Source organism: Chelonia mydas, chromosome 18 (assembly GCF_015237465.2).
Source record: "Chelonia mydas isolate rCheMyd1 chromosome 18, rCheMyd1.pri.v2, whole genome shotgun sequence".
Taxonomy (NCBI): domain Eukaryota; kingdom Metazoa; phylum Chordata; order Testudines; family Cheloniidae; genus Chelonia; species Chelonia mydas.
In genome coordinates, this window is record NC_051258.2 from 5,206,668 (window position 1) to 5,233,496 (window position 26,829).

At 45.1% G+C, this 26,829-nt stretch overlaps 1 protein-coding gene across 1 annotated transcript; it reads right to left on the minus strand.

Annotated features, from left to right (window-relative positions):
- Positions 1 to 10,265: 10,265 nt before the first annotated feature.
- On the minus strand, positions 10,266 to 25,324 carry LOC102940053 (kelch-like protein 12). The gene is made up of 4 exons (XM_043531941.1): positions 25,264 to 25,324; positions 24,717 to 24,795; positions 15,353 to 15,580; positions 10,266 to 11,709 (listed from the first exon to the last, which is right to left on the minus strand). Exons 1-4 carry the CDS (start codon positions 25,322 to 25,324, stop codon positions 10,266 to 10,268), a joined length of 1,812 nt encoding a protein of 603 aa, XP_043387876.1.
- Positions 25,325 to 26,829: the final 1,505 nt, after the last annotated feature.

Consider the following 26,829-nt stretch of genomic DNA (forward strand, 5'->3'; position numbering starts at 1 on the left):
GTAACGCATTCCAGTGTTTCACCACCCTCCTAGTGAAAAAGATTTTCCTAATATCCGACCTAAATCTCCCCCACTGCAACTTGAGACCATTACTCCTTGTTCTGTCATCTGCTACCACTGAGAACAGTCTAGAGCCATCCTCTTTGGAACCCCCTTTCAGGTAGTTGAAAGCACCTATCAAATCCCCCCTCATTCTTCTCTTCTGCAGACTAAACATCTCCAGTTCCCTCAGCCTCTCCTCATAATGCATGTGTTCCAGTCCCCTAATCATTTCTGTTGCCCTCCGCTGGACTCTTTCCAATTTTTCCACATCCTTCTTGTAGTGTGGGGCCCAAAACTGGACACAGTACTCCAGATGAGGCCTCACCAATGTCGACTAGAGGAGAACGATCACGTCCCTCGATCTGCTGGCAATGCCCCTACTTATACACCCCAAAATGCCATTGGCCTTCTTGGCAACAAGGGCACACTGTTGACTCATATCCAGCTTCTCGTCCACTGTAACCCCTAGGTCCTTTTCTGCAGAACTGCTGCCGAGCCATTCGGTCCCTAGTCTGTAGCGGTGCGTTGGATTCTTCCGTCCTAAGTGCAGGACTCTGCACTTGTCCTTGTTGAACCTCATCAGATTTCTTTTGGCCCAATCCTCCAATTTGTCTAGGTCCCTCTGTATCCTATCCCTACCCTCCAGCGTATCTACCTCTCCTCCCCGTTTAGTGTCATCTGCAAACTTGCTGAGGGTGCAATCCACACCATCCTCCAAATCATTTATGAAGATATTGAACAAAACCAGCTGATTGTTGGTAAAGGTAAGGGTCTGGTACAGAGGGACTAATTCACCACTGCCTTGTGTTGGGGCTGTCCTTTACACTTGTCCAAAGTGGGTGTAAAATCCTACCAAGTCAGAGCTCTCCCATAGAATCATTTTAATATCTGTTTGGTTCCTCAAAGGAAAGAAAGGCCGTAGTAGCAGCCAAGAAAGCGCAGCCATGTGGGAGAGAGGGGAGGAGATGGCAGTAACCCATTGCTAGGCCACTCCCAACTCTGGGACTTGCCCCCAATAGCTTCTGGGCCGTTCTAGGTTGCCTCAGCTGCCAAAGACTTAAGGCCTTTCTGGGGAGGACAGGGCTGTCTAGGTACCAGCGACAATTTGCAAAAGCATCTGCGTCCTTAGGAGTCCAAGTCCCATTTTCAAGTGACTTTCACTGGGAATTAGGCACTTATGTCATGTAGGAGCTTTTGGAAATGGTACCTGCCATGGCTGCAACCCTTTTCTCCTAATTAGGCCCCTGCCATTGACGGTAAGAGATTAGCAGGGTTCACGAAAGGGTTAGACACTTGAATGGATAATAAGTACGTACAGAGTTATTATAGCAGTGAATAGTAAAAGAATTATGAAAAGTGTGAGTTGGGACATAAATCCTCCTGCTTCAGGGCATGAGCCAACATCTAACTATTGAGGATCAGGAAGAACCTTTCCTTGGGGCGTGTTAGCCCATAATTGCTGCTGCGGGTTTCTTGCATCTTGCGCTGGCTGCTTTCAGTGGTGACATGCTGGATTGGATGGAGCACTGGCCTGATCCTGGGTGGCAATTGATGTGTTGCTGCACTGAAGGCTGGGAGAGAGGGGGTGTAGAAGTCATTGCAGTGCCCCGTTGGAGCCCTCTGGTTCTTCCACCCCGGGAATCCTCACGGAGATGACCCTGTCACTTCCCGGAACTGGGAGGGAAGGTATAAGGTTTGCATGGGTAGCAGGGGCTGTGGAGTTGAGAGACAACAGAGGACATGGAGGGCATAGGGAGGCAATGGGCAGCCATGTGCAGCATTGGCGCTGATCACACACATTAAAAAGAAAAGCCAGCACTAGCATATCTGTGCCTTCTCTGCCTATTGGACTAGCTGTGGCTCCCTGAGAAGGGCCATGCTGCGCTCCCAGGCATCGCAGGAGTAGAGCTGGTTGGAATATATCTTTTCCCATGGAAAATTTTAACTTCAGCAAAAAAAATCAAAAACTGAAAATATCAGTTCAAAAATGCCCCATGGCAGTTGTAGTTTGGGTGCCTTGTGACACCATTCTTCTCTATGGGCTAGGCTACCTGTTCAGACCACATCTCCCATGATGCACCATGGACTTCCCTTTTGCTAAGCTGCCCCAGTGATTCACAGGAGCCCCTGCTGCAATGAATCATCAGAGACGCAGGCCACAGAGGAGAAAGAAGGCATGAGGCCCCGAACTATGGCACTGAGGCAACATTTCTCAATCAAAATTTTTCAGTTTTCAGACTAAATTTTTCAGCATTTTCAGCATTTCAGCATTTTCAGCAAACTTTTTGGGTTTTGTGTGCTTGTTTTGATGAAAAGGCTAAATTTTCCATAGAAAACAGATACTTTTCACAAAAATTTGCATTTAATCAAAAATCCAATTTTCTATTAGAAAACAGTTTTGATGGAAAATTGTTAGTCCGCCCTAAATACGAGTTCAGCAGTGGAGATTGTTGCCGGCACCCAGTGCCGAGAGGCTAAACAACAGCTGGAGTTGGTTCGCTACCCGGTGTGCTACACCCAATAATCACAACGGGGTGGAGAAGCAGAAAAGTTTATTTGCAGCTGCAAAAAGGTACAGGGAGAATAGAATCTCAAATCCTGCACACAGAGCAGGAAATTACACAGGCTTTTATACATCCTTTTTCCCAGCATACTTATCCAATAGCAAGCTGCCCTAAGTATCCATATAGCCAGCCAATCCAATTCCCAACTAGTTCCCTTGTTCGCTGTATCATTTCTTAAACCATACATAAAGCTGCTTTATTCAGCATTGTTCTTCCATATCTGCCCTGTTTCGCCTCGCTTGGTTTCAGGCAGTCTGACTCTGCAGCATATTGTTGCAGATCCTCAGCATAACTGCTGCAAGTGCCTCCAGGCGGGGGGGGGGGGGCAAGGACACTTGGGCCTAGTGCGAGGGGGCTTCATCGACACTCGTGGTCTTCCATCCCCTCGAGTTACCTAGTGGCCATGCCCCAGTGTCCCTAACAACTCCTTCCTTTGAGAAGACTCATCAACCTTGGCTCTGAGTTTTCTCACTTGGGCTACTTATTTCTTTACAATAGGACTTTGCATAAGCACTTTGTGATAGCCCTGAAGAGAATGACTTATTAACTTTTGCAAAAGGGCCCTGACACATGATACTGCACAGCATAATACCAGTAATACAAGCAATACAGGAAAGAGAAGTTTCAATAACAGGCTAAATAAACCACCAAGCCAAAACGACAAACCCCAGCCTGAAAACAAGGTTTGCAACCAATCGCTCTCTGGGGCAGTATAGGCAACCTGTGCTCCGGCTCGGGCATGGGCCTCAGCCTGTACCACCTTTTCATAGATCTCATAACTGCTATCATTGACATATACACAACATCGGGGCCTGACGAGGGTACAAACCCCTCCTTGGGATGCCAAGAGATAGTCCAAAGCCAGCCTGTTTTGGAGGGAAAACGTCCTGAGCTGCTGTACCTCTTTATTTAATGTTTTTACTGCTGATCCTAAATAACTAACCGAGTCCTCTAACTCTAAGGCCACTTTCTCAAGTACCATTTGCAGCCTTACAGTATAGCGGCCTATGCATGCCATGGCTGGCCCGGTAAACAGTGGCGCTATTCCCAGTACAGAGCACCCTACAAGCTTCTTGGTTGTGAGGGAATTCTTCATATTGCCCTCCAATGCTGTAGTCAGCTGCCGCAGTGTCTTTTCTCGTGACTCAACAGAGGTGTCTCGGGCATTTCTAATCTTTCCTTTGGGCAGTGTGGCAGTTATTGACAGATGAGGAACTCCATGAGCTATATAACAGCTACCTGTCCAGTTGGCTGGCAGCACCTTGTAAGCCTTTCGGCCACATACAAAATAGTGACCCTGTAGGGCCCAGTAAGGACTGTTTCTTAAGGGGATTCCTGGGATATTTAAGGCTGCTTTTCCAAACAGTTCATATGCCCCTAAGGGGGCATCCCACCCTCCTGATTGGGTACAAGTGGGGGGCGTTTCTAATTGTGCCGTTCAAATTACACTCGCCATAGGGACCACTACGAACTTGCTACATTGGAGATATTAACTGGACGGCAAGTTATATTTCCAAACCTTTCTTTTGTGGTAAGACTATTTGTAAGAGTTTCCCTAAAAGGGGAGGAACCATTACACCCACACTGTTGGCCTCCCCTTTTGGTCTTTATCCAATACCCATCAGCCCACTGTGTAATAACACAGGAGCTTTTTCCCACAGGACACCCATAGTGATCAGATTGGTTTCAGGTAAAACACAACACTCCCTCAGTGAGTACTGCAGCTGAATACTCCTGGTCCTGATAGGTGGCTTACTGTAAAGAGGTCTTATTCCAGAACGGCGAGTCCGTTCTTTTCTGCTCTTTGGTGGCAGCTAATTCTGCTAGGGTCAAGGGCAGCATGTCAAGGGGCTTTCCCGTTTTGGGGGACAGTGGAGTCGGAGCACATACCCGGCAATCAGTCTGGTTTGTTAAAGTAGCAACATGGTGCGCAAGCGAAACAAAGGAGTTATGCTCCCGATATGCACAGTTTGGAAATACCAATACAGAGAATAACAATGTTACCCAATTAATTATTACCAGAGTCTTTTTAACCCAGGGTCTCCAGTACCTGGGTGGGCCCATTTTAGCGTTAAGGTGCCCGCTATTTGTGTCTTTTAAACAGTAGCTTTAGCCCGAGATCGTCTCTAGATGAGGAGTCAGCAGGTTGGACGGTCCACTGTTCTGCTGACGAGGGGGCGGGTACTGCCTTCAGACGAGAGTGATGGATCCAGTTCTTGTGTCCCTCGATCTTTGCCGCTGTATGGGAGATCAGCAGGATGGTATAGGGTCCTTTCCACTTTTCCTGGAGAGGCTCATCTTTCCAGGTACGAACAAGCACGGAGTCACCGGGCTGTAAGGAGTGGACGGGAGAGTCCAAGGGGAGAGGCTGGGAATCCTTGGTATACCTGTGAAGAGACAAGAGAACAGCAGACAGGGAACACATATACTGTGACAAAAAACCATTACCCAACTCCCATTCCCCTGACAGAACCGGGGTGCCATTCATAGGCCATGCCCTTCCAAACATGATTTCAAAGGGACTAAGCCCTAATTTACCCTCAGGGAGAACGCGGATACAGAGTAGGATGAGGGGCAAAGCATCAGGCCATTGCAGTGAGGCTTCTTGGCACACTTTTGAGAGATGCCGTTTAAGGGTCTGATTGGTACGCTCCACTACCCACTGGCTTGCGGTCTCCAGGGCGTATGGAGTTTCCAGGGGATCTGTAAGGCATGTGAGATGCTTGGAATGATTTTTGACGTGAAATGTGTCCCGTTGTCAGATTCCATCCACGGGGGAGTCCAAAGCGAGGAATGATCTCCTTAACAAACTTGAGGGCCACTGTTTTGTCAGTGAATGGGTAAATGGAATGAACATTTGTATGCACAAGTGTTTATGGCTTTAAAAAAATAGAATAGCGCTGTAATTCTGCAGAGTTGTAATTTGACTCCGACTGGTTCGGTAGTAGCTAATGTTAGTCCCCAGATCCACACCCGCACTGTAATGGCAGAGCCGGTGTCCCCTTCGGCCCCCACACCCCCACTTTATAAGGTTAGGATGCCTCGGGTTACAGAGATTGCCCCCTCGGTGGGACTCTATCCTTTGCTTAACGAGACTGTTGTTGCTTGCCCAGGGGCAGACGGACGTCCGGCCACGACTATGCAGGTTTATACTCATGTGCCCTTTAATCCTGTGGATTTGGCTGCTTTCAAAGTACAGGCAGGAGAGTTTTCCACCAACCCAAGCAGGTTTATATCAGTCTTTGAGGGGTGCCTCAGTAGTCACAAGCCAGACTGGGATGATTGTAACATCCTCCTGCGAACCCTATTGTCTGAGGTTGAAAGACAACAGGTTGTGTCGAAGGCAAGGGAGGAGGTGCAGAGATGGTACGACCGGGATCGTATTAATATCCCTTACCTGGATGCACAAGTCCCCCGAGCAGACCCCAGGTGGGATCCAAATGATCATGGGGATATGATCCATGTGAAGGAGGAGCGACTACATGACCGTTGGGGTGAGTTTATCGTGAGTTTGTTTTTGTTGTGTGCTTGTTGCTTGACTGCAGTGTATAGTGTGGCCTGTCTGGGGGGGCCATGTACTGAGCCTAGCGGCCTGCAAGTCCAGGCTGAGAGCTTCTTAACAAGGCTTTGATCCCCAATCCCTTTAGGATCTGTTAATTGTTAACCAGGGGCCCGAGCTACTCAAGGAGCACAGGAGTTTTAAAAGCCAGCTCCTAAGCAACCAGAGGACTAGTGAACAGGAGAGTTTTGCACAGGAGTTTAGAGAGGAAGTAAGAGAGCCAGATATACCTGATATTCTCTAAATTTAGGTCAATAAACACCCCACCCCTCTGAAAAAACAGCAAAAAAACAAACAAAAAATCTGTAGGAATAAAAAGAATGCAGGCAGAAGTGCAGCAGCAGAGGGGGGTATTGCATTGAATGCAGCATGTATGATTATCTTCCTTGGGCAGGTGGCGTATGTATGCATTCAGCAGAAGGAGGTCATGGGCCCTCAGAGACCGAGCATGGGCTCTTGAGACCTGAGTGGCTGAACAGAAGCAACTAAGAGAGACAGAGAGGTGCATAGATGAAACTTTGGGGGACATACTAGAGCAATCTCACCCCCAGTCTGACAGCTTCTGTGCTGTTGAGGGCAATGAAAGCCTCAGGAAAGGAGAACATAAAGTTATAGCAGAGGGAAACAATCCCATTAGTTGGGACCCTCCTTCCAGATGATGCCATGGTATCGTCTCGCACTGCGAGAGGGAATCATAGTTATTAGGAAGAGACAGGTAATAGTAACGGTGGATTCGATCATTAGAAATATAGATAGCTCGGGTTGTGATGACCGGGAGAACTGCATGGTGAATTGCCTACTGGCTGCAAAGGTTGTGGATCTCTCAAAATGTCTAGATAGACTTATCTGCGGTGCTGGGGAGGAGCTGGTGGTCATGGTACATGACATAGGAAAAGGTAGGAGAGAGGTCCTGGAGGCCAAATTTAATCTTCTGGGTAAGAGATTAAAATCCAGGACCTCCATGGTAGCATTATCTGAAATGCTTCCAGTTTCATGCACAGGGCCAGTTAGAACAGGGCCTCAATGCATGGCTGAGACACTAGTGCAGGGAGGAGGGGTTTAGGTTTATTAGGAACTGGGGAACTTTTCCAGAAAGGAAGGGCCTATACAGGACAGATGGGCTCCACCTAAACCAAAAGAGAATGAGATTGCTGGCATGTAAAATTACAAAGGTTGTAGAAGAGTTTTTAAACTAAGGGCTGGGGAAAAACTGATAGGTGTGCAGGGGACATCACGTAGGGGAGAAGCTATTAATGGGGATTCTCTATATCCTAGTAAACAGGAGAAGCTGATAAAGTACAGGTAAGAACTGAAGAGAAACCATCAGATGAAAAAGTCCCATTCAATTACATCATATGAAGGCAGACAACTAAAACTTGACAAATGTTATAAGTGCTTGTATACAACTACTAGAAATCTAAATACTACAATGAGCAAACTCGGCTGCCTGGTATTAAATGAAGATATTGATATAATAGGCATCACAGAAACTTGATGGAATGATGACAATCAATGGGAAACTGTAATACCAGGGTACAAAATATACAAATGACAGAACAGGTCACGCTGGTCAGGGAGCGGCACTATATATGAAAGAATGGAATATAGTCAAAATCTTAAATGAATCAAACAGTACCATAGAATCTCTATGGATAGAAATTCCTTGCTTGAATAATAAGAATATAGCAGTAGGAGTATACTACTGACCCCCTGACCAGGAGCATGATGGTGATTGTGAAATGCTCAGGGAGATTAGAGAAGCTATAAAAATAAAAAACTCAACAATAATGGGGGATTTCAACTATTCCCATATTGACTGGGTACATGTCACCTCAGGGTGGGATTCGGAAAATAAAGTTTCTAGACACCATTAATGACTGCTTCTTGGAGCAGCTAGTCCTGGAACCCACAAAGGGAGAGGCAATTCTTGATTTAGTCCTAAGTGGAGCACAGGATCAGGTCCAAGAGGTGAATATAGCTGAACTGCTTGGTAATAGTGACCATAATATAATTAAATTTAACATCATTGTGGGGGTTGGGAGGGAAATACCAGAGAAGCCCACCACAGTAGCATTTAACTTCAGAAAGGGGAACTACACAAAAATGAGGAAGCTAGTTAAACGAAAATTAAAAGGAACAGTCACAAAAATAAAGTGCCTGCAGGCAAGATAGAAACTTTTTTAAAACACCACAATAAAGGCTCAAATTAAATGTATACCCCAAATTAAAAAGAACAGTATGAGAACCAAAAAAATGCCATCGTGCCTACCACCAAAGTAAAAGAAGTGGTTAGAGGCAAGAATGCATCTCTTACAAATTGGAAGTCAAATCCTAGTGAGGAAAATTGAAAGGAGCATAAATTCTGGCACATCGAGTATAAAAGTATAAGAAGGCAGGCCAAGAAAGAATTTGAAGAAAAACTACCTAAGAACCCAAAAACTAGCAGCAAATTTATTGTAAGTACATCAGAAGCAGGAAGCCTGCCAAACAATCAGTGGGGCCACTGGACAATCGAGGTGCTAAAGGGAATACTCAAGGAAGACAAGGCCACTGCAGAGACGCTAAGTGAATTCCTTGCATTGGTCTTCACTGCAGAGAATATGAGGGAGAGTCCCACACCTGAGGTGACAAATATGATGAACTGTCTCAGACTGAGGCATCAATAGAGAAGATGTACAGCTGGATGCGCATCCAGTTATGCACATCTGAAAATGGGCCAATGTTCCTAAAGTTCTGTATAAGTATCACTGAGTTTGAGTTCCACCAGATAGGGACAGATGTGGACATACAACTCTGGTCCTCCTGACTCCCAGCCTAGTGCCTAATCTACACAAAAGGAAGTTTTATTTAGTACAACCTCATCCTCCTCCACCAGCTGTTTCAAAGTTCAGAAATGTGAATTTCCGAGAGAAAATGGCTTTGAGATTTTTCATATTCTTCCAGAGCGTGACACGTGTGTTTCTCTTGATGTTGTCACCATTCATAGTACTTAGTGCCAGAATGGATCATTATGATCATCTACTCTGACCTCCTGTCTAACATGGGCCATAGAATTTCACCTAGTTACTCCTACATCTAGCCTAAAAATTCTGGCTGAGCTAAAATGTGTCTTTCAGAAAGAAATATCCAGTCTTGATTTAAAGACTCCAAGTGATGGAGAATCCACTACATCCTGTGGTAAATTGTTCCAATGGTTATCTACCCTCACTTTTTAAAAGAATGCCTTATGTCTATCCTGAAGTTATCTAGCTTCAGCTTCCATCTATTGGATCTTCTTATCCCTCTGTCTGCTAAATTAAAGAGCGCCCTCATCTATCAGAAATCTTCTCCCCATAAAGACCTTATAGACCATGATCACATCACCTCTGAGTCTTCTCTTTGATAATCTAAATAGATTGAGCTTCCTAAATCTTTCACTGTAAAGACAGGTTTTCCAGACTTCAAATCATTCCTGTAGCTCTTTTCTGAACACTTTCTAATTTTTCAGCTTCTTTTTTGAAATTCAAACGCTACGACTAGATACAATATTCTAGGAATTGTTTCACTTGTGATTTTTACAGAGTAATACCACCTCGCTACTCTTACTCAATATTTTCCTGTTTATACTTTCAAAAATCACAGTAGCTTTCTTAGCCACCATATCACACTGGGCACTCATATTCAATTGGTTATCCTCCTGACCACTAAGTCCTTTCCAGAATCATTGCTTTCCAGGATATAATTCCAACCAGATCTTTTGACCAAGATGCATTTTACTACAACCAAGTGCAAGGCCATCCATCTAGAAACTACAGGTCACATTTACATACTTCAACATTCTGTAAATTTGCTCCCTTTATACAGAAGTTTTCTGACCTCTAACACAGGCAAATTCAATCAGGAGAAAACCTTTTGCAAGAAATATCATGCCCACTGATGTGGCACAGCCTTTCTGGAGCAGGCTGTGTTTTTACAGTGTCGTAAGCTTTTTGCTAGTGTCAGTTGTGAGTCCACATTACCCTGTGTAATTATGTTTGTGCTCAAGATTTAATCACAGTTTGTTTCTTGCTCCATTATTTATGTTTATTCAAAGCTAACTAAAAGGAAATATTAAGAGGCAGCTATTTCCCAACAACACCTATCAGGGCTACCGATGTCTTTTGAAAAAGGGACAGGATCTCCTTTTTGGGTCTCTTCAGAGTTGTACAGCCAAATCCGCTGACACCTTTATAAAATACAGGGATATCTTCTGGACATTTGCTCCACCTGGGCTCACCAGGTTCCCAATAATAAATTGTTTTATAACATTGGGTTAAATTTTCCCCACCCAAGACGTAGATCCTCTTTCCCCAATGGACCACTGCAGCATTAGCAATTGCCTTTGGCAGTTTTGGAACGATCACCTCCTCATTCATGCTGCCATCATCAGAGACAAAGAAACACTTTCTAGTGCAGTGGCGGTTTTCTGGTATGAGACCCCCCTCAGCCCACTCCCTGGCTCTCTTTTCAGCATACCCACCTATAACATATATCCCATTATTCATGGCAACAGCACCCGCTGAAAAGAACCCATTGTCCAGAGACACCTGAGTCCACGTGTCCGAGCTAACTTCATAGATCAGAAGCCCTCTATGGAATTGCCAATAACCAGTCAGGCCTGTTGCTCCCCCTAGTAAGTATAGTTTCTTCTTGAGCACGGTGGAGGCAGAACGGCTCAGAACAAAAGGCATCCTAGAGATGGGAGTCCATATCTGCTCTGCTATGTCAAAGCATTCTGCAGAGTTGAGGAACTCATGAAATCCACACCAGCCTCCCATAGCATACAGCCTCTGGTTACAGATTAGGAATCCATGTGTAGCACGGGGCACGGACATTGAAGGGAGCTGTGTCCATTGGCCATTAAAAGAGTTGAACTCATACAAAGCATCTGAATAAGAATTCCTGCAGATGCCTCCAGATACATAGAGCTTGTCTCCAAGTGCCACACAGGCTGGATGTGTCAAAGATTTCAAGCCTGTGAGCTTTTCCCACTTTTCAGCATGAGGATCATAAGAGCCCATCAGAAAATCTTCATTCTCCAACTCTTGGTCCTCCCACATCTGTGAATCTACACATATTATCAGTTCATCAGACATGCCTTGTCTGAGTCCCCCGCTCTCGTGCAACCTCTCGTCACCGTCCAGCTGCTTCCAGAGAAGCTGAACATCCCCATACCGTTCTGAATCCAGCTGCACCTCTGCAAGCTCACTATCTGTCAGGAGGGGCAGCCGGACATGCTTCATCAGCTCATTGAGGAGGGTGTGGCCTGTGGTGGGTTGAAACTGTATCCAGCGTCGCACAGCCTGGTAGACTTCTAACTCAGAAGCAACTGCAAGGCTGTCTGAAGACAAGATGGTGATTAAACTACTGAGGTCCAGACTCAAAAGGTCATCATCCTCACAGAACCTTCCAAAGTTTAGGATGATGAGCTGCATGGCAGCATAATAGAGAGCTTGGTGGTTGTAAGCCTGAGCCAGTCTGTAAAGCCTAATGCAGTTCTGCATGGAAATGTTCTTCAGAAGGAACCTGGGAGGAGCAAAGGAAATAAACATCACTGGGAATGCATCCGTGATTGTTATGACCCCAGGATAGGTCATCAGCAGGGTTTGAACCCAGAGACCTCAGCACCAAAGAACAGACCTCTAGTACTTGAGTTTAAAGAGGAGGACCTCATTAGCTCATAGACTCATAGACTTTAAGGTCAGAAGGACCATCATGGTCATCCTCCTGCACATTGCAGGCCACAGAACCTCGCCCACCCACTCCTGTAATAGCCCCCTAACCTCTGGCTGAGTTGCTGACGTCCTCATATCATGGTTTAAAGACTTCAAGTTAGAGAGAATTCACCATTCACATTAGTTTAAACCTGCAAGTGACCCGTGCCCCATGCTGCAGAGGAAGGCAAAAAACCTCCAGGGTCTCTGCCAATCTGACCTGGGTGGAAATTCCTTTCCAACCCCAAATATGGTGACCAGTTAGACCCTGAGCATGACAATATTAGCTGACAATACTAGTAATAGGTATTACCCTCTATGTAGACTAGCCACGTTAGGGGGCCACAAGACACAATTTACAAGCAAACTACATGAGAAAACTTTCTCCTGAGTTTGACACCCCAACATTAGGGTGGCAGCCTTGCTTTTATGGCCATTCAATTGTAAGTGAGTTAGTGAATTTATTTCAGGCAAAAGGCTCCAGAATGGCAGCTCAAAAACACAAGTACACAAAGACCCCATGCTGGCTCCCACACAAACTCCTCTCACCACAACCTCTGCCTCACCTAGATCATATTTTGGGGGATGACAGGGATGTCTTCATGGCCTATTAAACCCATGCCTACTTAGATTGCATAGATTTTTAAAGACAGAAAGGGCCAGTGTGATCAAGTATTCCAGTGTGTCCCAAAATGTGGGGTACCCCTGCAGGACTAGCTAGGGATGTGGACAAGTCTCTCATTCACTCTCCACTGTCTCAACTTCACTTTTTTTTTAAAAAGTCAATGTTACGGTTATGAAGACAACTTTCAAAACATGACCCAGGCATGTGTAACTGATGCCTGAGTTACCATGTCCTCTGCAGGCATGAACGGCCACTTCCATTTCACTGGCAGTTAATTCATGTGCCAATGATGATACGTTAATGTCAACATTGTTAACTAGTTCATTGCTCATCAAAGCATCTAAGAAAGGCGAAGAAGAATCAGACTATGAAGATCTTCACAATCTGCTCTGAGGGACTGCTCATTGTTGTGTCAGACATGAGGCCAGGGAGCAGGGACAGGGCAATAACATTTGAGACATTTTAAAGTTCAACTTCATTTCATTTCGTTAACATTCGGTTGACCTACCTGTAACACCATTGGTCAGAGTTGCAGGGAGGCATGGTGGTTTCGTTTTCCTAAAGGGAGCAGTGGGAGGGCTCAGCTTTCCAACCGTTTGAGAAACTCTGGTTTAGTCTGACCTCCTGCATAGTACAGGCCACAGAATTTCACCCAGTGATTCCTGCATCACGCCTCTAACTGCTGGTTGGGCTAGAGTGGGTCTTTTTGAAAGATGTCCAGTCTCCATCTGAAGTCTCCAGGAGATGGAAAAATCACCAAATTCCTTGCTAAAATCTGCCAGTGCTTAATTACTCTTGCCGTTAAACATTTGCATAGTATTTTCTGTTTCAACTTTCCTGACTTCAACTTTCAGGCACTAGATCCGCTACATTAAAGAGCCTTCAATTATCAGCTATGTTCTTGTGTGGGTACTTCTAGACTGCAATCAAGTCACCTCTCAATTTGCTCTTGGATAAATTAAATAGATTGAGGTCTAGATCTACAAAGGTACTTAGGTACTCTGGGGTTTAGGTACCTAAGGTCTGTTTCACACTACAGACCTATATTAGTATAGACTTGCCCAGTTTTAGGCTCCACTGGTTTCCACAAAACCCTGGCTTGGCTGCTGGCTAAGCCCGTAGGCGCCTAAACTCTCTTGATCCCTAAATTTTTGCTGTAAAAGTTCCCATGGCACCGATGTTTCTGCCTCTAGACATGTGCACTGCTGTCTCACTCTGTGTCCGGATGCCAATCTCCCTTCTAAGCCACAGGGTGATCCACAAACCGGGGACTGACAGGCAGAAAAACAGCTGTAGTGCTTGCAGGGCCTGATCTGGCAGGCATGCTCAGAGACTGGGGTCCCATTCAAAATCTGGCTGGAGGAGAAGGTAGTGCCCACTTTATAACCCAGTGGTTAGAGCACTCAGGCCAGGGTTCAGTCCCCGCTCTGTCTGAGGAAAGAAAGGATTTGAACCATGTCTTCCAAAGCTCTCAGGCAAGTGCTAATGTGAGATGCCCTCAATCTCTTTTGTTGAAGCTGTTCCACTTTGGATTAAATCATTCAAGATTAATTGGGCCAGAGAGTGACAGTAAGTGAGACTGACTCTATAGCTTGGTGGTTTGGGCAACCAAGAGGAGACCTAGTGCCCCTGTTCCCATCAGTCTTTAATTATTAATACTTAAAACATTCCAGAGTCGTCTCATCTATGCTGTATACAGAGGGAATACCGCATCCCTACCGTTGCTGGATAGTCCCCTGTTAATATAACCAAGTATTGTGTTAGTCCTTTTAGCAACAGCATTACATCAAACACATGTTCCTTTGGTGATGTACAATGACCCCTAAGTAATTGTCCGAATTACCTGCTTTCCAAAATACAGTTCCCCAGCCTGTAGGTGTGCCCTGCATTCTTTGTTTCTGGATGTATGCCCTTGCATTTAGTCCTGTTAAACCCATTTTATTTGAATGGACCTAGCTCACCAAGTGACCCAGATTGCTTTGTATGACTGCCCTGTCCTCATCATTAGTTACCACTTCGCCAATCTCTGTCATATGCAAATGTTATCAGCAATGTTTATATATTTTCTTCAAGATCATTGATAAAAATATTGAACTGGGGCCAAGAACCAGCCCCTGATAACCCCACTAGGAGCACTCCCCACTTCATGATGAATCCAAAATTACATTTACATTTTGAGATTCGTCAGTTAGGCAACTTTCTTAGTTTTCCAGTCAGAATGTGGCACTAAGTCAAACACTTTACAGAAATCCAGATATAATCTATCAATCAGTCAACACAGTTACCTTTATCAACCAGACTTGGAAAAGAACAAATTTGTTGGACAAGAGCTATGTTCTGTCAGTCAATAATTGGAATTAATTATATTGCTATCCTCTACTTCTTAAATAACAGAGTCCTGTATCAGTTGTTCCATTGATTTGCTCAGGATAGAAGTCAGGCTAACTGATCTATAGGAATCCAAGTCATCCCTCTGTTGAGACTGATAACTTTGAGATCTCCTGATGAAAGGCTGCATATAAGAGGAAGGTATTATTATCATGGTGATTTCATCCTCTTTCCCTTGAAAATCAGGCCGATACCCACAGCTCGTTTTACTCAGAACAGCTATTTACATGGCTGTGACATTTCACCACAAATGCCCAGGGCTGAATTTGAACAGGCATTTTCTGTGAAAGTTTCTTGGATCATGTCTAAACCACCCTGAGTGTGATGAGCTGAGTTTTAAATTAATTGTATTGATGCTTGGTTTTACCTTAAGATACCATTAAAACACACATTTATTTCATCCTAAAGCACACTCATAAGACTGCAGGTCCTTTCGTGTTACCTGCAGCAGATCTCCACTAGGGGGCGGATCTGTAGCTTGCTGGCTGCTGCAAACAGATCTGGGGCTGTCTCCAGACTAAGTGATAGCTCTTCTGTGTAGATATATTGTAAAATGCTTTGGAGAATGGAAGGAGCCATATCCTGCAGCACAACTTCTCCACCCTGGGATTCTTTGCCGAAGCTCGTGAAAACGTCCTTAAAGTAAGGACTGACAGCTGCTAGCAATACTCTGCAGGAAGAGAGAAAACAATAGTTCCAAACAATAAAACCTGTGTTTACGGATGTTTCTCACTGTGTACATTAAATAACCCCTTTTTAAAACAAAAACTGGAAAAACATCTATTATATGTGACCATAAAGTTGGGAACATCAACAAGCAAGGTTTGAACCCAGGATCTTTAAATCCCAAACACAGAGCTTTACCATTTGAGCTAACATGTGAACTATTAGCTAAGATGTAGACCAGCTTCTGGAGGTAGGTCAGAACATACACTTTGACAAGGCACTACAAAACTATTTTCTACACACCAGTGGAATGCTGGGTATCAGAGTCCCTAAATTATTTTCCTGACTTTAGGAGGAAAGTATTGTCTAGTGATTAAAGTAGTGGTTACAGACAGGTACATAGAATTGGCACCTTCATAGTCAGCAGGTGTTATAGTAGAGACCTGGGATCTATTCTTAATTCTGCCAGAACCATGGAGAGAATGACTTTGCCTCTTTACTAGGAGTGATGGGTATGAAGCCATGTTCAAAAGGAAGTCCACAAAAATGTAAACAACAGTGAGTGGAAAAAGTAAGATTAAAACCTATGATTTGCAGCCCAAAACACCATTCCATACACACTCCCTCATCAAAGAGTCAGTCTCTTTCCTACTTGTGAAATATTAGCTTTCTTGGCAGCACTGTACAACAAGGGAGGTCAATTCACATGAAATGCAGAACATCCTGCAAAATCTAGTGCACTGGCAATGTCCGAAAGGAACAACCTAGGAGTTGCAGGAAATTGTGTTGGTGATTCTCTGGGGTCTGATTTTCCTTTAGAACATAAGAATGGCCATACTGAGCCAGATCAACAGTTCACTTAGCCCAGTTTACTAACTCTGAGAGTGGCCAGTACCAGATGCTTCTGGCAGTTGGGGATATAGGGACACCTGGAGAATGGGCCCCTTACTGAATGGGGAGGCAACCTAGTGACAGAGGATGTGGAAAAAGCTAATGTACTCAATGCTTTTTTTTGCCTCTGTCTTCACGAACAAGGTCAGCTCCCAGACTACTGCACTGGGCAGCACAGCATGGGGAGGAGGTGACCAGCCCCCTGTGAAGGAAGAAGTGGTTCGGGACTATTTAGAAAAGCTGGACGAGCACAAGTCCATGGGGCCGAATGCGCTGCATCCGAGAGGGCTAAAGGAGTTGGCGGATGTGATTGCAGAGCCATTGGCCATTATCTTTGAAAACTCATGGCGATCGGGGGAGGTCCCGGACAACTGGAAAAAGGCTAATGTAGTGCCCATCTTTAAAAAAGGGAAGGAGGAGGATCCTGGGAACTACAGGCCAGTCAGCCTCACCTCAGTCCCTGGAAAAATCATGGAGCAGGTCCTCAAGGAATCAATTCCGAAGCACATAGAGGAGAGGAAAGTGATCAGGAACAGTCAGCATGGATTCACCAAGGGCAGGTCATGCCTGACTAATCTAATTGCCTTCTATGACGAGATAACTGGCTCTGTGGATGAGGGGAAAGCAGTGGACGTGTTGTTCTTTGACTTTAGCAAAGCTTTTAACACAGTTTCCCACAGTATTCTTGTCAGCAAGTTAAAGAAGTATGGGCTGGATGAATGGACTATAAGGTGGATAGAAAGCTGGCTAGATTGTTGGGCTCAATGGGTAGTGATCAATGGCTCCATGTCTCATTGGCAGCCGGTATCAGGTGGAGTGCCCCAAGGGTCAGTCCTGGGGCCGGTTTTGTTCAATAGCTTCATAAATGATCTGGAGGATGGTGTGGATTGCACCCTCAGCAAGTTTGCAGATGACACTAAACTGGGAGGAGAGGTAGATACGCTGGAGGATAGGGAAAGGTTACAGAGGGATCTAGACAAATTAGAGGATTGGGCCAAAAGAAATCTGATGAGGTTCAACAAGGACAAGTGCAGAATCCTGCACTTAGGATGGAAGAATCCCATGCACCGCTACAGACTAGGGACCGAATGGCTCGGCAGCAGTTCTGCAGAAAAGGACCTAGGGGTTACAGTGGACGAGAAGCTGGATATGAGTCAAGAGTGTGCCCTTGTTGCCAAGAAGGTCAATGGCATTTTGGGATGTATAAGTAGGGGCATTGCCAGCAGATCGAGGGACGTGATCGTTCCCCTCTATTTGACACTGGTGAGGCCTCATCTGGAGTACTGTGTCCAGTTTTGGGCCTCACACTACAAGGAGATGTGGAAAAATTGGAAAACGTCCAGCGGAGGGCAAAAAAATGATTAAGGGACTGGAACACATGAGCTATGAGGAGAGGCTGAGGGAACTGGAATTGTTTAGTCTGCGGAAGAGAAGAATGAGGGGGGATTTGATAGCTGCTTTCAACTACCTGAAAGGGGGTTCCAAAGAGGATGGCTCTAGACTGTTCTCAGTGGTAGCAGATGACAGAACAAGGAGTAATGGTCTCAAGTTGCAGTGAGGGAGGTTTAGGTTGGATATTAGGAAAAACGTTTTCACTAGGAGGGTGGTGAAGCACTGGAATGCGTTACCTAGGGAGGTGGTGGAATCTCCTTCCTTGGAGGTTTTTAAGGTCAGGCTTGACAAAGCCCTGGCTGGGATAATTTAGTTGGGGATTGATCCTGCTTTGAGCAGGGGGTTGGACTAGGTGACCTCCTGAGGTCCCTTCCAACCCTGATATTCTATGATACTATGGAGTTGTGTCCCTGACAGTCTTGGCTAATGTCCATTGATGAATCTATCCTTCATTAAGTTACTAATTCAATTTTGAACTGAATTATACTTTTGGCTTTCATAACATCCCATGGCAACAAGTTTCTGATAGACTGTGCATTTTGTGAAGAAGTATTTCCTTTTGTTTGTCTTAAACATGCTGGCTATTAATTTTATCTGGTGACCCCAAGTTCTTGTGTTATTTAGAGGGATAATTAAAACTTCCTTCTTCACATTCTCCACACCATTCATGATTTTTTAGACTTCTACCAAGTCATCTCTTTTCTAAGCTAAACAGTCCAAGTCTTTTTAATCTCACATTTTATGGAAGCTGTTCCATCCCCCTGGTCATTGTTATTGCCCTTCTCTGTGTCTTTTCCAATTCTAATATATCTAATATATCTAAGACTCTGATGCACATGATGGCATATATGACATTGGTAGATGTGCAGGTGAACAAGCCCCTGATATTGTGGCTGATGTGATTAGGCCCTGTGATGGTGTCCCCTGAATAGATATGTGGACACAGCTGGCAACGGGCCTTGTTGCAAGGATAGGTTCCTGGGTTAGTGGTTCTGTTGTGTGGTGTGTGGTTGCTTGTGAGTGAAGCAAATACTCATATCAGCCACAATATCAGAGGCTTGTTCACCTACACATCTACCAATGTGATATATGCCATCGTGTGCCAGCAATGCCTCTCTGCCATGTACATTGGTCAAACTGGACAGTCTCTATGTAAAAGAATAAATGGACACAAATCAGACGTCAAGAATTATAACATTCAAAAACCAGTTGGAGAACACTTCAATCCCTCTGGTCACTCAATTACAGACCTAAAAGTGGCAATAGTTCAACAAAAAAACTTCAGAAACAGACTCCAACGAGAGACTGCTGAATTGGAATTAATTTGCAAACTGGATACAATTAACTTAGGCTTGAATAGAGACTGGGAGTGGATGGGTCATTACACAAAGTAAAACTATTTCCCCATGTTTATCCCCCCCTCCCACTCCCCACTGTTCCTCAGACGTTTTTGTCAACTGCTGGCAATGGCCCACCTTGATTATCACTACAAAAGGTTCCCTCTCCTCACCCCCCGCCCCCCCGCTCTCCTGCTGGTAATAGCTCACCTTACCTGATCACTCTCATTACAGTGTGTATGGTAACACCCATTGTTTCATGTTCTCTGTGTATATAAATCTCCCCACTGGATTTTTCACTGAATACATCCGATGAAGTGAGCTGTAACTCACGAAAGCTTATGCTCAAATAAATTTGTGAGTCTCTAAAGGTGCCACAAGTACTCCTTTTCTTTTTCCTAATCATTTTTGTTGCCCGTTTCTGATCCTTTTCCAATTCCAATATATCTTTTTTGAGATAGGGCGAATACATCTGCACTCAGGATTCAAGATGTGGACGTACCATGGATTTATATAGAGGCAATATGATATTTTCTGTCTTTTATTATCTATTCTCTATTCTTAATGATTACCAACATTCTGTTGGCTTTTTTGACTGCCGCTGCACATTGAGTGGATATTTTCAGAGAACTATCCACAATGACTCCAAGATCTCTTTCTTGAGTGGTAACAGCTAATTTAGACCCCCTCATTTTATATGTATAGTTGGGATGATGTTTTCCAATGTGCATTACTTTGCATTTATCAACATTGACTTTCATATGCCAATTTGTTGCCTAGGCACCCAGTTCTGTGAGATCCTTTTGTAGCTCTTCGCAGTCTGCCTGGGACTTAACTATCTTGAGTAGTTTTGTCTCATCTGCAAATTTTGCCACCTCACTGTTTACCCCTTTTTCCAGATCATTTATGAGTATGTTGAATAGGACTTGTCCCAGAACAGACCCCTGGGGGACACCACTATTTATATAAAAGGATGGATGCTGAGCACTGTGCCTAGACCCACAGTTCAAGAGTGCTGGCCAGAGTTCCAGTTCAGCAGTGAATCTTGATGCTCCTGGTCGTCTTCAGTGCCAGTAAACTTTCCCCAACAAAACCCTCTGATGCCAACTTCTGCTGCTCTCTGCTAACCCACTGAGAGTGACAACCTCCCTACTCCCTCCTTATTCCCAGTACAAGGTCATACGCCCAAGTATTCACAGCCCCATACAGCTCTGGGCAACAGATGCTGGGTCAGGCCGAGTTTGTCCTCCTCAGATGATTCCTTCCTGGCATGGTGCTCCTCTGGGCTCCTGTCTGGGACTTCCCTGGCTGGATGCCCTGTCCATCCCAGATTACGGATAGCTCTCGCTGCTTTGTTATGTGTGGGCCTCCTCATGTCTGGAGCTACAGACACACATACCAGCACTTCCTCTTTGGGGAACACTCAGCACTTCCTCTCAGGACCTCAGGGCGAGGTTTTAAAGGAGCCATGCTCTCTAAACCCTGAGCAGCAACACCTGTTAGGCCACAAAGAAAAGACCCCATATGTTTGACTGCTAAGGACAAGTAGGCACAGAAAGAGACTCTCCAGCCCTCTTTCTCTGCAGGGCGGGATCACACTTCCGTTCATCACTGCAGCACAATATAGGGCATCAGGGGAATAGCTTTTTATTTTATTTATTTATGTATTTATTGTAATTTTCTATTCTCTTGTATATGAAATCAGTATGCTGAGGATTTCGAAGAACGACCGTGCATTGGAAACAATAGCCCTATAGACCAGGGGTGGCCAGCCTGTGGCTCCAGACCCACATGCGGCTCTTCAGAAGTCAATATGTGGCTCCTTGTCTAGGCACCGACTCCAGGGCTGGAGCTACAGGCGCCAACTTTCCAGTGTGCTGGGGGTGCTCACTGCTCAACCCCTGGCTCTGCCACAGGCCCTACCCCCACTCCACCCCTTTCCACCCCCTCTTCTGAGCCTGCAGTGCCCTTGCTTCTCCCTCCTCCCCCCAGAGCCTCCTGCACGTCACGGAAGAGCGGACTGGGAGGTGTGGGGATGGGGGGGAGGTGCGGATTGGCAGGGCTGCTGGTGGGTGGGAGGCACTGGGAGCAGGGTAGGGGAGCTGATGTGGGGCTGCTGACGTATTACTGTGGCTCTTTGGCCATGTACATTGGTAAATTCTGGCTCCTTCTCAGGCTCAGGTTGGCCACCCCTGCTATAGACGGACTCCTTGCTTTAATGCATCTGAATCAGGTTGTGATGTCACTTGCTGGACATTGCCTGGGGCAGGAACCTGGTGCTCAGGGTTTGGAAGGTAACTGCAACTTGTCAGAGCAGAAATCAACAGCAGATTCAGTTTCACAGGCTGCAAATGTGGAAATATCATTTATCATGTGGACATGGGCACTTAGGATCTGATAATACGCATTAATGTTCCTGTCATAAATATAAAGGGAAGTGTAAACCCCTTTAAAATCCCTCCTGGCCAGAGGAAAAATCCTCTCACCTGTAAAGGGTTAAGAAGCTAAAGGTAACCTCGCTGGCACCTGACCACAATGACCAATGAGGAGACAAGATACTTTCAAAAGCTGGGAGGAGGGAGAGAAACAAAGGGTCTGTGTCTGTCTGTATGCTGCTTTTGCCGGGGATAGAACAGGAATGGAGTCTTAGAACTTTTAGTAAAAAGAAAAGGAGTACTTGTGGCACCTTAGAGACTAACCAATTTATTTGAGCATGAGCTTTCGTGAGCTACAGCTCACTTCATCGGATGCATCACGTAGCTCACGAAAGCTCATGCTCAAATAAATTGGTTAGTCTCTAAGGTGCCACAAGTACTCCTTTTCTTTTTGCGAATACAGACTAACAAGGCTGTTACTCTGAAACTTTTAGTAAGTAATCTAGCTAGGTATGTGTTAGGTTATGATTTCTTTAAATGGCTGGGAAAGGAACTGTGCTGAATAGAATGACTATTCCTGCCTGTGTGTCTTTTTTGTAACTTAAGGTTTTGCCTAGAGGGATTCTCTATGTTTTGAATCTAATTACCCTGTAAGGTGTCTACCATCCTGATTTTACAGAGGGGATTTCTTTACTTCTATTAAAAGTCTTCTTGTAAGAAAACTGAATGCTTTTTCATTGTTCTCAGATCCAAGGGTTTGGGTCTGTGGTCACCTATGCAAATTGGTGAGGATTTTTACCAAACCTTCCCCAGGAAGTGGGGTGCAAGGGTTGGCAGGATTTTGGGGGGAAAGATGTGTCCAAACTACGTTTCCCAGTAAACCCAGTTAGAGTTTGGTGGTGGCAGTGGAGATCCAGGGACAAGGGATAAAATTAATTTGTACCTTGGGGAAGTTTTAACCTAAGCTGGTGAAAGTAAGCTTAGGAGGTTTTCATGCAGGTCCCCACATCTGTTCCCTAGAGTTCAGAGTGGGAGAGGAACCTTGACAGTTCCATAGTGCCTTTCACAGCTAAATCCCTAGCTGGGTAGATATAGAAATAACAACAGAGGGAGAGAGAGAAATCAATTGACCAGGGGGGAGGAGGAGGGAGGCTTTCAGCAGAATTTGGAAAGAGAATGGAAAGCTGATGAAGCAATTCTTATGGACACCTCCTGTGGAATTTTACAGAGGATGGTCAGCTTCCTATAGCAGTTCTGAACTATTCTAAAGAATTTAATAGGTACTTGCATGCCTGCTACATTGTGTAGGATGGCTCCAAAAATGTACAGGCAAGGCCTAATTTTCTATTAAATCCTAGCGATTTTTAGAGTAATTTGTATAGAATCCTATTCAATGACAGATCCTCAGTCAGTATAAATGATCATAACTCCTCCTCTCAGTGGTGCCAATTTACGACAGATTAGGATGAGCCCCATAGTTTTAATCCTGTTGGCTACAGTTGTTACAAATTACACCTTGTAGGACACGCACACAACTGCTGCGAATTATACCTGGTAGGACACGCACACAAGTGCTACGAATTACACCTGGTAGGACACGCACACAAGTGCTACGAATTACACCTGATAGGACACGCACACAAGTGCTGCGAATTATACCTGATAGGACACGCACACCAATGCTGCGAATTATACCTGATAGGTCACGCACAGTTCGAATCTAGGCTGAGGCACAGAAATAAAGTCCACAACTGCAGAGTTCCCAAAAGACACTAAGTTTATTACGCTCGAGCGTGGTGCCCCCCTGCTAGCCAGGAGGGGACCCTGAATGCAAATTATACAAAGGTTATATACCTTTTAGCAAAGCATGTTGCCCTCGTGCATCGGAAACCTTAGCCAATAAACAAACCCTTGTCTTATCTACCACCTATCCCTGCTTGGTGCATTCCTCGTGCTATACCAGTATGTTAATTACACAGCATGGTCCTAAAGCCATGCATCAGTAACTTTTATTATCAGAATGGGAGGCCTCACATCAAGGCCAAGAGACAGGGAGTTAGAGACTGACAAAAACCAGATACTGCAAATCAAGGCAGGCTGGAGACAAGGAGGAGGATTTTCACAGGGATTCAGTATCTAAGGATTACTCCTCCTGGTGTATGATGTGCTGGCATTTAAACAATGGTGGGCCCCAAACCAAAATGGAGTCACATGTGCTAACTTTTCCTTAACACAGTCCTATTAAATTCTGTAAAGAGACAGAAGGAAGCTGTTCCAGACAGATAGGCTCTGCAGAGGAGAAGGGTCTCACACCAGTGACAAGACTTGTAATAGGAAAGTGGAGGCCAGTGATCAGAAGAAGCAGGAAGATGAGGGGCCCAATTTTCTACTGTGCTATGACCCTTTACTCTGCTCTGGAAGCATAAAGGGGCCATAAAGCTAGGTATCTAGCGAAGGGGAATATCCTGCATAGGAGATTCTCCTGGCTGAGGCCACTGGAGTTATTGAAGTTCTGCCCCAGGGTGCTGACCTCCTCCCCGTGAGGGGCAGCCTTAGCTCTGTCTATCCAAGCTGCCGGTATTGTCCAGGTGCCTATCACCATGGTGTGAGTAAGGCTCATTCACAAGAGGCCAGTCACACTTCCTCCAAGCATCTCCATGTTGGCAATGGCAGGATCCCAGCAGTTGTGATGGGGAAGCTGGAACAGCCTGTGGCTTCCCTTATCATTGCTGTGATCAGTGCTGATATGCTAACCCCATCTCTTAAAGTCATCTCTATTATTACTATTATTATTATTTATTATTATTAATCTTCCTTTGCAAAGTATTTTCCATGCAAAATTATGCAATATCAGATCTCCTGCTTTATCTTGGGGAAAGAGGGCTGTAAAACTGGGTGAAAGTTTACTTGTTAGGGGGAAAAGCCAGTCATTGAAAGAGATGTATGAAGTGGTGTAGGGTCTTAAGGCCAGGAGAGGTGATACAATTATCATTTGGTATTTCATTGCTATGAGGGATTTTCCTATGTCAGTTTGCTTTATCCTCCCTTATCTCAGCAGCCTTTGTTGCTCCCTTGATAACACAGAATACAGAGCTCTGCTCTCCAGCATAGGCCAAGGACAGCAGATAGATAAACAGAAACCCACCTGTGACAGGAGAATCTCCTTCCTTCACACACTAACATGGCATCACAGAGCAACTGGTGCTGATACAGCTGCTTTAGACCTATATGAGTTGAGAAGACAATGCCAAGGCTACCGTTATACACCACAAGGAAACTTCTTGAAGGAAAGAAGTGAGAGCTCATTCTAAGCAGAGTATCCATCTATCTATCTATCTCCATATACCCCATCTATCTATCTATCTATCTATAAAATCTCCGGAAATCTGTACGGATGGTGGGATGGCTGCAGCAGGAGAACAAAGGATGTGATCACCTGATGACTGTTTGGTGGCTTATGTCTCTGCAATGAAGGCGAGGACCAAAAGGGTAATGGAGAGTTAACTCCCCTTTCGTCTTTAACCAGTACTAAGTTTGCTTCAAAAACTATATAAATAAAACAAACTCCCAAGTTTTTTCCATCTCCGCCATTTTCTGGATGGCAGAGACAGCCCTAGGAATTCACCTTCTCTGGGGGCTCCCACAGGTCGGCCCCGAAGATTACACATACACGTGAGGATCTGCTAACCTACCTTTGCTTAGCTCCAGTGGCTTTGGCAGCTCCTGTTTCGCCCCTTTTCGAATGGAACTCATGACAGGCAGAATGAAGCATACAGTAGAGAAGGAAACCCTGACTGAAAAGAGAACTAGATTCTCAACAGAGAGTGTGCACTCACACACATAACTAAATACTAAAGCTCTGGTATATAAAATCATGTCAGAGGGATGGCAGAAATTCCATTTTCTGGTCCCCACACATGTTGTAGGTTGGTTATGGAGCAGCAATGGCCAACTGCCCACCCCCCTCCTTCCCCACTCAGAGATCACGGCTGTATCTGGGCTCAGTAAAGGCAGGTTAGGAATGGAGGAGAAGCTGGACTCTGAACTTCCTGGGGCGTGGCAGAAATCCTGCCCCCTTTCCTTCTCCCGCATGAATATATTTATTCTCTGAGTCACTACCCCTTCCCATGCACTGCATGGACCCTCACTCTAGCTGAGACAGGTTGGATACAGTTTCCTGTGGAGTCTGTTAATGTTAATGGAGGGATGTGCTCACTCCAGAGTCTTGTGAACTATCTGCCCTTAATTTCCTGGTTTTGTGGCTTTAACATCACTCCTGCAGAAAACACCCTCATTGATGAGCATGGGAAAGAGACTGGTAGGACATTGAACAAATAAGCTTGTATCTACCATGATTCCAGGTTTCCCCACTCCACTTCAAACAGATCCCTCTTCAGAGTCATTTGATTTGTTGCATCCCCCTATATTCATATCTCATAACAGCCCACAATTTTGAGGAACATCACCCATTTCACTGACAAAGTTTGCAAGTTCCCCATGTTCCACACAAATGCTGTGTCCTCTCACCTGTATTGTGGTAAATTCTTTACATCGGAAAGAAGGAATCGCGAGACGAGTGTTAGAGACAGAATTGTTTACGTTAAGGGAAGGAAGCCCAGAGCATTTTGTTTCCTGCATGAATTATTATTATGTCCCCCACTTTGGGTCACAAAAAGGCTGCATGACATCACCCTGTTGAAACTTGGACCATCTTGGGGGGGAAATTGCAGCTGAGAGCAATAGCCCCATCACACAAACTCAACACCCTCCACTTCCTTCAGACACAGCTACCTGACTCGTCTATCTTCTTGACAGCCCATCCTACACAACCCAATAACCTGTGCCTGCACCACGTACACCATCCTCCTCCCCATATTCCATGCCACACTATATGCTCATGTCACAAAACTCTAACAGTGACGTTGGAACAAGCTACCAAGGGAACTGCTGGATTTTCCCTTTCTTGAAGTCTTCAGATCAAGATTGGGTATCTTTTCTAGAGCCATAGAACCATAGGGCTAGAATCATAGAACCAAGGGACCGCAAGGGTCATCTAGGCTAACCCCCGGCCAAGATGTAAGCTTTGTTGTATCTAAAACATCCAAGGCAGGTGGCTCTCCAGCCTCCTATTGAAAACCTCCCGTGAAGGTGCTTCCATAACCTCCCTAGGCATCTGTTCCATTGTCCTGCTGTTCTTACAATTAGAAACAGTAGGACAACAGTGGGATTTGTGCTTGAGTAAAGCATATCTTCCTAGG